Raw genomic sequence first — 13,968 nt, forward strand, 5'->3', positions numbered from 1 at the left:
CTGAAAGATAAAATTAATTCAAAAGGTTAAAAAATAATCTTTATACTCCTCTCACCACTCACCTCTCCGGACCCTCTGCTCCTCATCCAATCGATCCTCTCCACATCTTCTCATCACTGCAGCTCGTGTTAAAATCTGTATGACTTCCGGCTCTGATGAGTCTCAGGACGGTTCTGTGAATGTATGTGCAAGGTCACAGCATGCATCGTGACATCATCACGCTGTGTTGTTTTGCATGCAAGCACAGAACCTTCATAATTAGAGAAGTCTCAGCATAGCGCAGATGTCAAACTCAAACACACAGGGGGGCAAAATGAAATACTTGGCTACAGTATAATTGCCCCACATAGTCAGAATAATGGGCCACACATAGTCCTCCATATAGAATAAGGGGCCCTACATAGTCCTCCATACAGTATAGTGGGCCCCACATAGTCCCCCATACAGTATAATGGACCCCACATAGTCCTCCATACAGAATAATGGGCCCCACATAGTCCTCCATACAGAATAATGGGCCCCACATAGTCCTGCGTACGGAATAATGGGCCTCACATAGTCCTCCATACAGAATAAAGGGCCCACATAATCCTCCATACAGAATAATGGCTCCACATAGTCCTCCATACACAATAAGGACCCCATATTGTCCTCCATGCAGAATAATGGGCCTCACATAGTCTTCCATACAGTATAATGGCCCCACATAGTCCTCCATACAGAATAATGGGCCCCACATAGTCCTCCATACAGTATAATGGCCCCACATAGTCCTCCATACAGAATAATGGGCCCCACATAGTCTTCCATACAGTATAATGGCCCCACATAGTCCTCCATACAGAATAATGGGTCCCACATAGTCTTCCATACAGTATAATGGCCCCCTCATAGTCCTCCATACAGAATTATGGGGTCCACATAGTCCTCCATACAGAATAATGGTCCCCTCATAGTCCTCCATACAGTATAATGGCCCCATATAGTCCTCCATACAGAATAATGGCCCCACATAGTCCTCCATACAGAATAATGGCCCCATATAGTCCTACATGAAGAATAATGGCCCCACATAGTCCTCCATACAGAATAATGGGCCCACATAGTCCTCCATACTGTATAATGGGCCCACATAGTCCTCCATGAAGAATAATGGCCCCACATAGTCCTCCATACAGAATAATGGCCCCACATAGTCCTCCATGCAGAATAATGGCCCCACATAGTCCTCCATACAGAATAATGGCCCCACATAGTCCTCCATGCAGAATAATGGGCCCCACAAAGGGGTGATGATTCTAGTGTGGTGGGCCACATATAATCACCCTGCGAGCCAGATTCTGCCCACGGGCCAGAGTTTGACATGTATGGCATAGTGTCAGAGGCCCTGGGATTTATAACGCAAGTAGCAGTTAGAAGATGCAGCGAGGACCAGACAGGTGACAGTAAAGAGTGGAGAGGCCATAGTGGTGAGGATTTTTTTTCTTTTTTTACATTTTACATTTATTATGCTCTGGACTAATATTGAAATAATAAGGGACAATAACTTCTCTGCAAATCGAATTTCCTGTGAAAATCAGCATGAACAGGCGAATTTGAATTTGCCTGATCTGTTGTTCTCAACTTGTCACTCTATAGACATATGTAAGAAACATTACACAGCTGGGAACATCAAATATAGTACAAGTGTAAATTTACTGTATATAGCAAAGCTGCCAGTAATCATAAAGGTACACAATACCTTCCAAAGTCTATATATTCGTACATACCCATGTATAACGATCCCTCCAAGTTGGGACCACCTATGTCAGGACCCTTTTTCTCCCTTATGTAACGCAAATGTTTTTATGATGTGATAATGTTTTTGCTTTTTAATATCAAATATAATTATAATGATGATATTATGGGATGGACACATTATACATATTTACATAAGGATTATTTTCTCATATTGTAGCTTTTGTCTATTCTCAGTTTAGTACATCAGCCCGTATATGGGAAGGGGCAGCCAGCCATAGATTCTCTCATCTGAGAGAATCGGGACGATTATGCAATTGACACTCTGATCAAACTCTGATCAAAGTTTGATCAGTGTCAGCACAGTGCGATCCGATTCTCTCGGATGAGGAGAAGGTGGAGAAAAAAAAATTCTCCATCTTCTCCATTCTGTGAGTGCATGGAAATCAGACTTCTCTTAGATGTCATCAGAGTGCAGTCCGATGTTTCCCATGCACTCTCTGGCTTGCATGGCCAAGTGTGATCCGAATATTGGATCAAATTCGGACGCACAGCAATTTTTTCCTTGGACCAACTCTGTCCAAGGAAAATATTGTATATGTGAATAGCCTTATAGAATAACATTGGTACCCAAGGGCTAAACGTCAGATCAGACTCAGACAGCAAAAACGCTCGTCTGCACATGCTCTTAGAGCGTCATTTTTAAGTCCCCATACAACAATGGTTTTCATACAGGGGTAGTCACCAGTGGTGTAACTTGAAGCTTGTGAGCCCCAATGCAATATATCCAACAGGGCTCCCAACTATCACAGATATTTAATAGAAATATTTTTTTCATAAGGGGCAAAGGGACCTTTGGACCCCGTTAGCCTCCAGGACCCGAATGCGATTGCAACCCCTGCACCTATAATAGTTACACCCCTGGTAATCACATTAATAAGCCAGCATGATAGTCATTTCTTCTCATTTTCTTGCTATAATGCCAATCATTGGGGTCACGACGATAGGTAAATATAAGAGACACAGCTGTCGAGCCCACAACATTTGCGATAGCTCTTACTAGGCAATAATGGCGCTCCTTGCCCTGCCCTGAGAAATTGGCATCAAATCTTCCGCAATCATTTTGTTAAACCATTCTATTTTGGTTGATTAAGGTGGTTTGATATACACTGGTAAAAATTAATCATCCTTCTACCTTTGCAAACAATTTGCAAGCAGGTCAATAGAAAAACGTGGCTGACATTTATAATAGGTCTCTTTACTATATGGTATAGGGAGATCCAACTTATTCTAATTCTTCAGTCATTGAATTTCTACATAACACCAGCCTTTTTAGAGTCTGCTGCAGTAAAATGAAATCTTTGAAGTGGTAAATATTTCAGGGGCTTTGTAATAGCACCGGCAGCTATACCCGATACGTTAATATTGTTAGAATACCTAGGGGAGTGTGGATGCCATGAGGTAAATCATGAACCACTAATTTCTAAGTTATGTTAAGGAACAAAACATAATTTTCCATAAGACTTCACAATTGGTTTTCCCATTATTATGACATGGATAAATTGTTTTGCCAAGTTTTGCAATTGATTGGTCTAATTTTGGAAATACATAAGCATACGGTCATAAAAGAATCTATTGACTAGGTTATTACATGCAAGGCCTCATGGACCTCCGTAAAAAGCCCTAATACATTGAATGACCACTTTATCAGAGAGAAAAAATTACCGGCACATTGTGACGTTAGAGACATTGCCGCTGTAGCACAACTCACAGGGGCCGCAAATAAGATGAAGGTGATGAAATGCTCTGGACAGCCATTCTACCTTGTAACAGAGATAGTCTGTAGGATTAATCTCTAGGGACTGGGGAAGCAAGGAAAAATTTGTGTCATGTTTGTGGAACCAATCCATGGCAATACGACCATTGTGGAATGTTATATTGTCCTGCTTAAACTGCTTGAAGGGTTCTTCTACCATTGGGTAAACAGCTGCCATGAGGGTTGAACTTGCTTGGCTACAATGCTAAGTCAAGTCCTACTGTCAAAATGTCCATTCACAGGTATCAACGGTCCAAGGTATGGGCGAACATATCATTGATGGAACCTGTGCAGCCGCAAAGGGGTAAGGAGGCCCATTTTCACCTCCAAAACATGTAATTGTACATTATGAGGAGCTATTGTACTGCAAAGAGCCCATCTATTCTTCTTGCACATGGGCCCCTTTTCTGTAAGTGTCCGTCAGTGGTCTAAGGATTTGCCATTAAACTACAAACTTGACAAGAAGGATAAATTCATGGTGCGTGTGCCAAATTCTGACCTGCTGTCACTCACAGTGTGGGAAAGACTAAGTGCAACACAAAGGGATGAGGGGAGGTAGTCCAATGCTTGGGAAAGGGGGAGTGGAGACCACTAGGCAGATCTAATATCACCCTACCTGTCCTACCATCCTTGTATAGGTTCCGCACCTATCGCCGAATAGGAAACCTAATCACTGTATATCCCTAGAGCTAGGCCCTAGATAGGGAGGGGGTTGAGCACTGGTCAGTCTCCACTATAAACTAAAGACAACAAGGGAGACAAACAAAGGGGGAAAACTTAGCTTGAGCAGACACCAGAGAGATAACACCAAACGTCCTCCAAGGGCACCAGAGAGGAAGCTAGCAGACTACTATTGCTCCAAGCCTTCACAAGGGAAAATGAGAATATCACCGGCAACTCCCTGAAGCTGACTGAGAGCTTATAAACACTCAGACCATGGTGTGTCAATCAGAGCAGGAGGGAGGTTGCCGCTGGGTCCAAAAGTCAGAAGGATTAAGAAGCCGTCTGCAATTCCAAACGCAGTGACCTTCTGTGGCTAGATCCAGAGCGACTGACTGTTACATCTGACACACAATTTTTGCACTCTCTTGCCTAATGGAGTCTGGCCTTTTTGTGTCTTTTAGATAACACTTTGAACTGGTTGTCCACAGTTATAGTTCATCAGCAATGAACTAAGCATTTGGACACTTTATTTGAAGCACTAGCGTTGTATCCGATTGCAATTTTTTTGTCTGTACACTGCCTTTTCATCTGAATGATTTTTAGCATTCTCATCTTCCCCCTTTATGGCAACATGTTGTTCACATCCACAGGTTCTCTTTTGCTGAATGTTTTGCCTCAATTGCACTATTCTCTGTATAATATTGACAACACTGCATGTTCTTGAAAGACTGGACCCAACTAGACATCAAGAAATGAGCAGATCTGACGAGATTTGAATTTGCCAAAACGCACAGATTTTATTAGAATTGCAGCTAATTTATTCTCTATAAATTGAATGTTCTTTATTGATGATTTAAAGGGGTTGTACACTACTAGGACAATCCCTTCTTAATTTAAATGTTTGGCGCTGATAAAATAAAAAAGTTTATGCTTGCCTCCCATGCCAGCACCATTGCAACTGTGTCGGCACTCGCTTTCCCGGGGCTCTCATGTGGTTGTTATGACACGTGAGCCTGGCGCCCAATCAGTGCTGCTGTCACTGTCTCTGCCTTCGGACAAATCGAACATCAAGAGGAAGTGAGAGATCAGCTGCAGCCCTGACTTACTCTTGATGTTCGATTTGCGTAGAAGATGAGGCCAGGGACACCAGCACTGATTGGGCGCCAAGCACATGAGTCATAACAACCGCACGAGAGCACGGTTGGAATGACACTGGCACGGGAGGTGAGTATAAGCTTATTTATTTTATCGGGGCCAAGTGTGGGGAATGAGAAGGGGTTGTCCAAGTAGTGGACAACTTCTTTAAGGTCTATACAGACCTCAGAGCATAATAAATATAATATGTTGGAAAAAAAAGTACAACTAAGAGTTCTGCATAAAATCAAGTGAAAAAGTTTGCCATGGATCAATTTTAGCGTGAATCCACACATTGAGTGACTTTTAAATAGCCATAGTCATCGGTAGAGATGGGAAAATATATTCGAGGAAAATTAAATTGTTCTCAAATTTTACAAAAATTCATATTCTCCAGAATGTGGATATTTTGTAATTCTCTCCACACACATTCAGTAAAATTAACCACAGAGAATCAGCAAACAATTAAAAAACAAAAAGCAGCAACTAATACCTCACCGCTCACCTCTCTGTCAATCCCCATTGCTTGATGTCCCTCATACAGTGCTTGGTGCCCTTTCTTACTACTGCAGCGTTCTTAAATCCCAGGTCTTTTGACATTAGGCTGGGACTTCTCAGTCTGGGACATCCCTTTACAAGTGCATTAAAATGTCGAGGTGCAGGTCAAGACATCCCAACATTGTGACCTTATGTCACATATGCACATGGACATCTTGGACCTACTGTAGTTGTGGCCAGAAGTCACGTTCTAGAGTTTGCATTGTAAGTTTGAGCCGCATATCGTGACATCACATTGTTGCAAATTTATGAAGCACATGCACAAAGATGTCCCGCTCTAGACTGAAGAGGCCCAGCCATAAGAAGAGATACCAAAAACTGTTCAGGATCAGAGAGCAGTGGACGTGGCAGGTAAAGTGAGTAGTGCTTAGGGATGCATGCAAAAACTTAGCATGGATAGCAAAAACTAAGTTACAAACCCTTGATTCAGGTTGTTTCCATTACTGCATACAACGTCATGTTTTCCATGTAACACAAGTTGTTTTTTCTGGCCAACATTTTGGCATTTTCTTATTTCTTTTTAATGATATGAGCTATTTTTTTCTAAAACAGAGCTCCAAATTTCTTTCTTAGATACATGGGAAGATGTAAAACAACTGCCATGTGTGTTGCAATCGGATGCATGACATTTTAGGAGGCTCAAGCTTCATAATAAATTTTGCTTATCCTATTCCTTTGGCAGTTCCAACAACAGAAATTGAAATCTATACTTCCTTTGGACTGGTGTAGATTATACTAGTTTCTGCTCATTTTTAATTCATTACATATTGGTAAGACATAAAATGAGTGAATATAACATTGATCATCGTACAGACATTTAAAGGGTTCTAGATAGTATAAGACTAAAACATCTTAGGCCTGGAAGAAAATGAATTAGTCACAAGTAGAGATGAGCGGATCTGATTAAATTCAAAATCGCCAAATTACTCGCATTTTACCAGGAAATTTGTTCCGTAGCAAAGATATTTTCCACAAATTAAATGTTCCCTATTAGGTGTTATGTTCTGCTACCAGAGCTAAGGAAAGAGAGGAGATCTGTCCCTACGATAGAACTCAGCTTTATCCCTACGATGTAACAGGGAACCTGATCCTGCGATCAGACCTGCTAAAGTCCTAAGCTAGTCTGTACGGAGACCTATAGATGTGGGGAAGGAATCCCTACAAGTACTAAGGACTGGGAGGAAAATGGGACACCTCCTAACAGAAATAGTAGCAGACAGACGAACAAACAAAATATATAGAACATAGAGGTCCGTAGACCAAGCAAACTAACAGAGTTAGATACAGAGCACAGGCTAGCTAGAAAGTAGTTAAACAATGAAGTCCAGCAAAGCCAGAAGGGCGGAGCAGGATTAAATAGGCCAACAAGGTCATGTGACCAGCAAAGGAAAAAACCTAAGAACAAGGTTCTAACATTAGGCTCTGGTGTCTCTCCTGACCCCGGAGTATAATAAACTTAACATGCAAAAAAAAACAATACCCACCTCAACACTCACCTGTCCCGACACCATCAATGCCTCCAATGCCTGATGCCTGCCCATCTGGTCCTAGTGCCTTTTTTACCAAAATTGCATGCCGGCCTCTTCACTCTAGAACAATACTTCTGGCTCGGAGGTCACATTGTAGCATCAAAACGTGCTGTGACCTTCAAGGCCTGGTTGGGGCCAGAAGTCCTGTTCAAGAGCGAAGACACAGGCATGCAACTGCTGAAAGAAGAGGACTTGAAGACCGGACAGTGAGGAGCAGGCACCAGAGTAAGCGAGGGAGCTGGGACAGATGATCGTTTAAGTGAGTATTAGATTGATTTTGCCCTTTAATCTTCTGTCAGCCCTCTACAGTTCAGCAAATATGCGGCCACGTTGATGCATATTACAAAAAAATCAATATTCTGTAAAGAATTTAATAAAAATTCAAGTAGAATTTAATGCCACTAGAAAAATTTCTCTAGTCATAACCTTTCAACTCTAATGAGTAAGAGCACCTCTACTGTTGCGATAATTTTTCGTCGGGTGAAAATCTTTTTTTACAAATGAGCACAGGATGTTTTTAAATATTGAAAAAATTGTCCTAACATCACTCTTCCACCATCGTTGCCAATCCCAAACTGCCTAGTGTTCCACTGCTCTCTACTTCCGAAGGCGTCTTGACTGAGGGACATGTGACCACTCCATCCAAACACTGATGGCAGCAGTGACCCTAAGTTTGGATACTATCACTGCAGCTAAAGCCAGATACTGATGGAGAACTAAGCAGAAGAGGAACGGCAGCAGTGAGAGATTGGTCAGGTAAATAGTGCTTCATTTATTTTGTAAGCCATTTCGAGGCCACATATGATATGTTCCAGAGCAACAAAAAAAAACTGATTATCTTCAACAAAAAATCCATCACAATTTTCATAAAACAAATAACACAGAATAAACAGTATAGAAACATATACGTAAGTGGGAAGAGGTTTTTTTTAATATTTCAATTACATTTAATTTTTCCTTTTAAATTAAATTTTACAGCATTAACGTGTAATATAACCAAAGTATAGTCTGCCATTATTAAAGAAAAAAGATGAATGTATAAAAAAAATTCCAATCACATATCAATATCGAATTTCACAACTTAATTTCTGTTACTGTAAAAAAAAAACTTCCAGCATTTCACAATTCCTGCCAACCTTCTCTAGTCTAACTGGATAGATAGATGAAAACAGTTTGTAAAAAAGTGGTTTTTTTCAAAAATTTTACCATTTTTACAAAACATTTTGATTGCAAACATTATTGTGTACATACCTATTAGCAAATCACAGTATAACCTGACACACAAAGAGAGCCAAGTGTCCTCCTCTTTAGACAATCACAGCCAAATACGATTGTGTCTTACCTCCACCATTCTTGTAGCAAAGATAGGGAAATCTCCAAACATTTCCAAGTCCAATAATCTCCCCAGCCACGGACAACACAAATTCCACCTTATTATTCCAGTGGCCTCTTTCCTTGACTTTTTTGTCATTGCTGTGTACCAGGTTGGAACTTGAAGCTTCAGCATCCAGGGCATCCTCAGGTTTGCCATTAATTACAGGAATAGTCTTCTCAGCTGTCATTATTGTTGCTCAACCTACTGGCAAGAAACATACCATATAATTAGATTACCAAGCAATATTTTTTGACATTTTGGATTTTTTTACCTTTACAGGATAAATTCATCATGCATTTCCCAAAAAATGTCAAGCACTCCACCCATCCAATAAATTAGGATTGCTTAGCATCTACTTACAAACCAATCACTTGCTCAGCTCTTCTACTTCTTAATTTTTACAGCAATTTTAGGTTAAAAATTCATTGCACACAACCTCCTTGCATCTACAGTTTGCCTACAGGTTTTTCAATCCAAACAATTTGCTCCCAATTATCTGTGATGTACAAGTTTGTAGAACAATAGACGTGACATGTCATGCATGCCTTCCCTATAAATTACTGGACGACACCATGTACAACCTGCGCGCTCATCTCCGTGACCAATCCAGGCTACGACAATGTGTTAATGTTTAAAGATTTTCTTCTCTGCTCTTACAATCTTGAAGATCTAAGGTTCCTTGGAATAAAATGCTGCTCTTCGGGCAATGAAACTGCTGAAACATTGCAACAAATAGAAATTAAAAGATTCTTACCAAAGTGTGATGATAACAGTGGATGGTAGTAATGATGTTCCTGTTCCCGTTACCCATAAAATGGATAATTTGCAAATGTTCTCCCTTTGCAGGAGTGATCTGATGGCAGCCTCCCTCTGCTCACTCCCCCTCCTCTTCCTCTCCCCCCTCTCAGAGACGATCCATCTCACTCAGTAGCTCTTTTATCTAGGGATTACATCTAAGGTGCTCAATGGTTAAACACCGAGCAAAACCTATTTTCATCAAATCAAACTTACATCATCCTTTATATAGGGGATGCATAGCAATGCATGAGTATTTTTTTGCTATTAAGATTCTTTGTATATGATATGTATAAAGTATTTTGTATTGCTAACATGTGGTTTGTAATAATGTTAGACATAAATATTTAGAAATAAATATATGATAAATATATAATAATATCGAAGAGATAAATATAATTGCATCACACAATGGTGTACTAATGATCATTTCATGCCCATCGAGATTACCATATGCTAAAAGGTATCCTCTTAGCATAAATTGGCCATTATACATCAGGATTCTGCAGCTTTAACTGTATTGCAATTGGAGTGCAATACAAAAAAAAAGTATTGTGGTATCCTTGACAGAGTTATGCAACGATATAAGCACGGTGGCTCAGTGGTTAGCACTGTTGCTTTGCAGCACTGGTGTCCTGGGTTCAAATCCCACCAAGGACAACATCTGCAAGGAGTTTGTATGTTCTCCCCATGTTTGTGTGGGTTTCCTCCAGGTTCTCCAGTTTCCTCCCACATTCCAAAGACATACTGATAAGGAATTTAGATTGTGAGCCCCAATGGGGACAATGCCCATTATGTCTGTAAAGCACTGTGGAATTAATGGCGCTATATAAGTGAGTAAAATATAAGCATATATAGCACTTATAGGCATACAATTTTAGCCAGACCATTTTAAATAGTCCCATCAAAAATAAACAACAGAATCTAGATACCACACTATAGATATATAAGAGACATATATTTAGGACCCAGGCAGAAGAGGGCCCCTGAGCAAGAACAATAGATGCACCCTTTGCAATCTAATAGCTCCTCATAATGCACAATCTTACTTTGTCACATCTCCACCAGAACCTACTCCTGTGACATCTGCTTCTGTCGCCAGGAGCTACCATATTCACTCTATTGGCAGTGCTGGTGATAGAAGAGACGCTGGAACCAGAAGCTCTGGACAGTGCAGACTTTGTACAGCCACTAAAGTTAAATGGGCTGGGACCTTCAGTGCCACCCAGTCTCACAGTATGGGTGTGTAGCACCCTGAGGATTCGGCTGCTACAGGAGTATTGCACCTCAACCCAGAGGTGTGATATTCCACTCCCGGGTAAGGATGGAGTGTGGAACTGAGCTCGGTAGGCTGCATGCACTACATACATCCCATTTCCGAGGAACAGACCGACGGTACTCCCACTTAGAAATGTGCAGGTACGACCGAGTCTGTTCCTGGCTGGAGTGGGAGGGGGGTGGTACATCCCATGTAGTGTAGGGGCAGATAGGGGGAGCAGCCTGGGTAAAGATAGGAGCTCATTGGGTGCTGGTCACCTGAGCTCACACATAGAGGGTGTATATAAGGTGGGCACCAACTAGAATCAGGGTCAGTGGTAGAGAACAAGTCAGTTGGAGAGGAGCCTGTCTGATGCAGAGAACAAATCAGCAGAGAGAAGGAAACAGCAGCCCTGGAGAGAGAGAGAGTGGAGCAGAGAAAGACCCAGAGGGGGAAGACTGAAGGGACCCAAGAACCCAAATCAGGGCACCGGGTGAGGAGTCAGCAAAAGGGTACCGGAACCCAAACTGGTGGGGGCAGAAAGCACACCCCAGCCAGAGACCGGAGACCGTGGGCAGCGTCTGCCACGGTCACCCATCACATCCACCCCGAAGGCACACCACATGAAGGGTCAGGGAACCCAGGGCCAAGGGTGTCCCAACAGAAGGCCCGAGGGAGCTGGACCTAGGTGGATCACTGGTGGGGACGGCTGAAGAAAGGACAGAGGGAGAGCTCAGGGCCACGCTCCGGACTTGTTTGGGGGTTGGCTGGATCCAGGACCTGGTGGACGCAGCACGGCTCGGGTGGTCACTAGCAGCTGGAGTGACCAGTATAACATCTGCAGTAAGTAAACACCCTTAACTGCACAACCCGACTCTGTCTTCATTGCCGTCTGCACTGCACCACCACAACCCCCATCCTCTGCACCTGTCCCCTCTGAGGCTATACCCCTCCCGTTGGGGGTTATCCCACCAAGCTGCGCACCCACCATCAGCCTCAGCGGACCCTGCTGCAGCGGCGGCCACAGTGACCGCATCACAACGGGTGGCGTAGTCGACACAAAAGAACTTTAGTAACATCTGTAGAACTGCCACATAACACTGAGCTTGACGCCCTGGGCACGGGGCCGGGTCACAGCCGCTCGGAGACTACAACCCCCCATCTGATCCGGTGCCGGGTATTCCCCTCAAAAAGGAATATGTCCCAGGGGGCGCGTCAACTTTGGCGTAGTCGGCAGGATTACGTGCCCGCAACACCCGGGTACTGCGTGCCTGAAGAAAAGTGCAAGTTTACCTCAGAAAGAAGTCTCCCGCCGGTTCCGGAGGGTCCACGCCATCGGACTCCATCACCAGTCGTTTCCCGCCGATTGTCCGCCATTTCCAGCTTGTTCCCGCCATCTGCAGAGTTTCCCGCCACTGGGCAACGCTTCCCGCCAAAACCGCAGATTTCCCGCCTTGGAAGAGCAGCGGACGCCATTATGGGCGTGCCAAAGGAGGGCAAGAGGCCACCTCCCATCGTGGGCCAGGACAGAAAATGGCGCCAAAAGTGGAAACCGCCCCCACCAACAGAGACTGTGATGCTGGAGGTGTCTGTCAGCGTGAAAGAACTACCCCTGGAGCTGACAGTCACCGAGTTGCCCCGGGACCGCCCTCGAAGTGGGAGGAGACGAAAGAAAAGAGCGAAGATGGGTGCCGCTTGGAGCAGTCTGGAGCGAGCGGACCCGGAGGCAAGAGGTCTAACGAGGAGTAGCGGAGGAGCTTACCCGGAGATGGAGAGAAAGCAGAACAGCACCGGCCCGCTGGCCAGGAGTCTGCTAGAGACCGAGGAAGGAGGGCAGAGCAGCACCGGCCCGCTGGCCAGGAGCCTGCCGGAAGAAGAGCAGAGCAGCACCGACCCGATGGTCAGGAGCCTGCTAGAGTCCACAACCCCGCTAGGTCTAGCGGAGATCTTAGCGCAGCTCCCCCGAGACCGGGAGTGTGCACAAACTGCCTTGGAGGGCCTCGCAAGGAGGATGGCCCGGGTACAGCGAGAGATACTGGTGGAGTGGAGCCGGGAGATGGCCCAGCAAGCTGGAACCCGTCCACGGAGCATGCTCCCCTGGGAGAGGACACCAACTGCCTCTACGGATGACGCGGGAGGACCCAAGGTCGGAGACGGCGCCGAGAAGGGAGCCGAACGCATGGAGGCAGGTAAAGGGGACGCCTATACCCCAAGCCGTGACACCGCTTACCTGCCCCAGCTCCCCGTCGCAGAGCCCGAAAGTCCCCCTGCTGTGCCCGAAAACGCCATGTCACCGACGCAGACTAGGCCCCAACCGGAAGCCGCCGCCGCGACCCCTGTGACGTCACACGCCTCGACCCCGAGCGTGACAAAGCAGGAAATACCACCAGCCTGGTGGCAAGGCCTAGTATCCCCGGGCGCCGAATCACCAACAGCGCCCCCTACCTCCGCGGAGCCTCCGGCCTGGCCGCAAGGCCAGGTAGCCCAGGGCGCCGCCGTCCTAACGGTGCCCTTCACCTTCCAGGTGCCCCAGGCCTGGCCGCAAGGCCTGGGCAACCCGGGCGCCACCACCACCGCGCCCGCACCCGTAAAACCAAGGGTGCCGCGTCTGGGAGAGGACTTGTTCAGCCAGCTCACATGGCCGGACGGGTCTGAAGTTACCACCAGCTACAAGCAAAGAGTAGGAGGAAGACGCCGTTGAGTGCGGCAGAGCAAGTGATGTAAATAGTTACCCGATCGGGTACCAAAGAAACTGTTGATACTTATATATAGTCCCCGTTGGGACCAGTGAACTGTTTACCCGTTAACCCCTTCATCCTACAGGCTGAGGACTGTGAGCAGCCATTCCCTTCCCTCTACCTGGCTGAGGACTGAGAGCGGCCATACCCCTTGTAAATAGTTGCGCGTCCTAAAGCGCCCCCTACCGGTTTTATAGGAAAACCAGTTTTTACGACGAGGATGTTTATATGAAAAGTTTTATATATATAATGTTTTATATGTTTTATTATGTTTATATGAAAATTTTTTGTATGTTTTGGTGTTTTGTCTTTACAGCCCGAGGACGTGCTGTGATTTACCAGGGGGGAATGTAGCACCCTGAGGA

At 44.7% G+C, this 13,968-nt stretch overlaps 1 protein-coding gene across 5 annotated transcripts in view; it reads right to left on the minus strand.

The window, feature by feature from the left end:
* The window catches only part of SLC6A11 (solute carrier family 6 member 11), a 626,328-nt gene that overhangs the window by 401,455 nt on the left and 210,905 nt on the right, over positions 1 to 13,968 (minus strand). Inside the window, exons 1-2 of one of the 5 annotated variants that reach the window (XM_073644514.1) lie at positions 9,567 to 9,727; positions 8,780 to 9,016 (exon numbers count right to left, since the gene is read on the minus strand). In XM_073644514.1, the coding sequence (XP_073500615.1) occupies positions 8,780 to 8,999 (220 nt within the window). In that variant the 5' untranslated portion in view covers positions 9,000 to 9,016; positions 9,567 to 9,727. Of the gene's footprint in view, positions 1 to 8,779; positions 9,017 to 9,172; positions 9,368 to 9,393; positions 9,433 to 9,566; positions 9,728 to 13,968 lie in introns of those variants that run through there. The other 4 variants (XM_073644515.1, XM_073644517.1, XM_073644518.1 and 1 more) reach the window with 4 other exon arrangements.

This window comes from Phyllobates terribilis, unplaced genomic scaffold, assembly GCF_046119375.1.
Source record: "Phyllobates terribilis strain yellow unplaced genomic scaffold, ASM4611937v1 Scaffold_8__6_contigs__length_399053987, whole genome shotgun sequence".
Lineage (NCBI taxonomy): Eukaryota > Metazoa > Chordata > Amphibia > Anura > Dendrobatidae > Phyllobates > Phyllobates terribilis.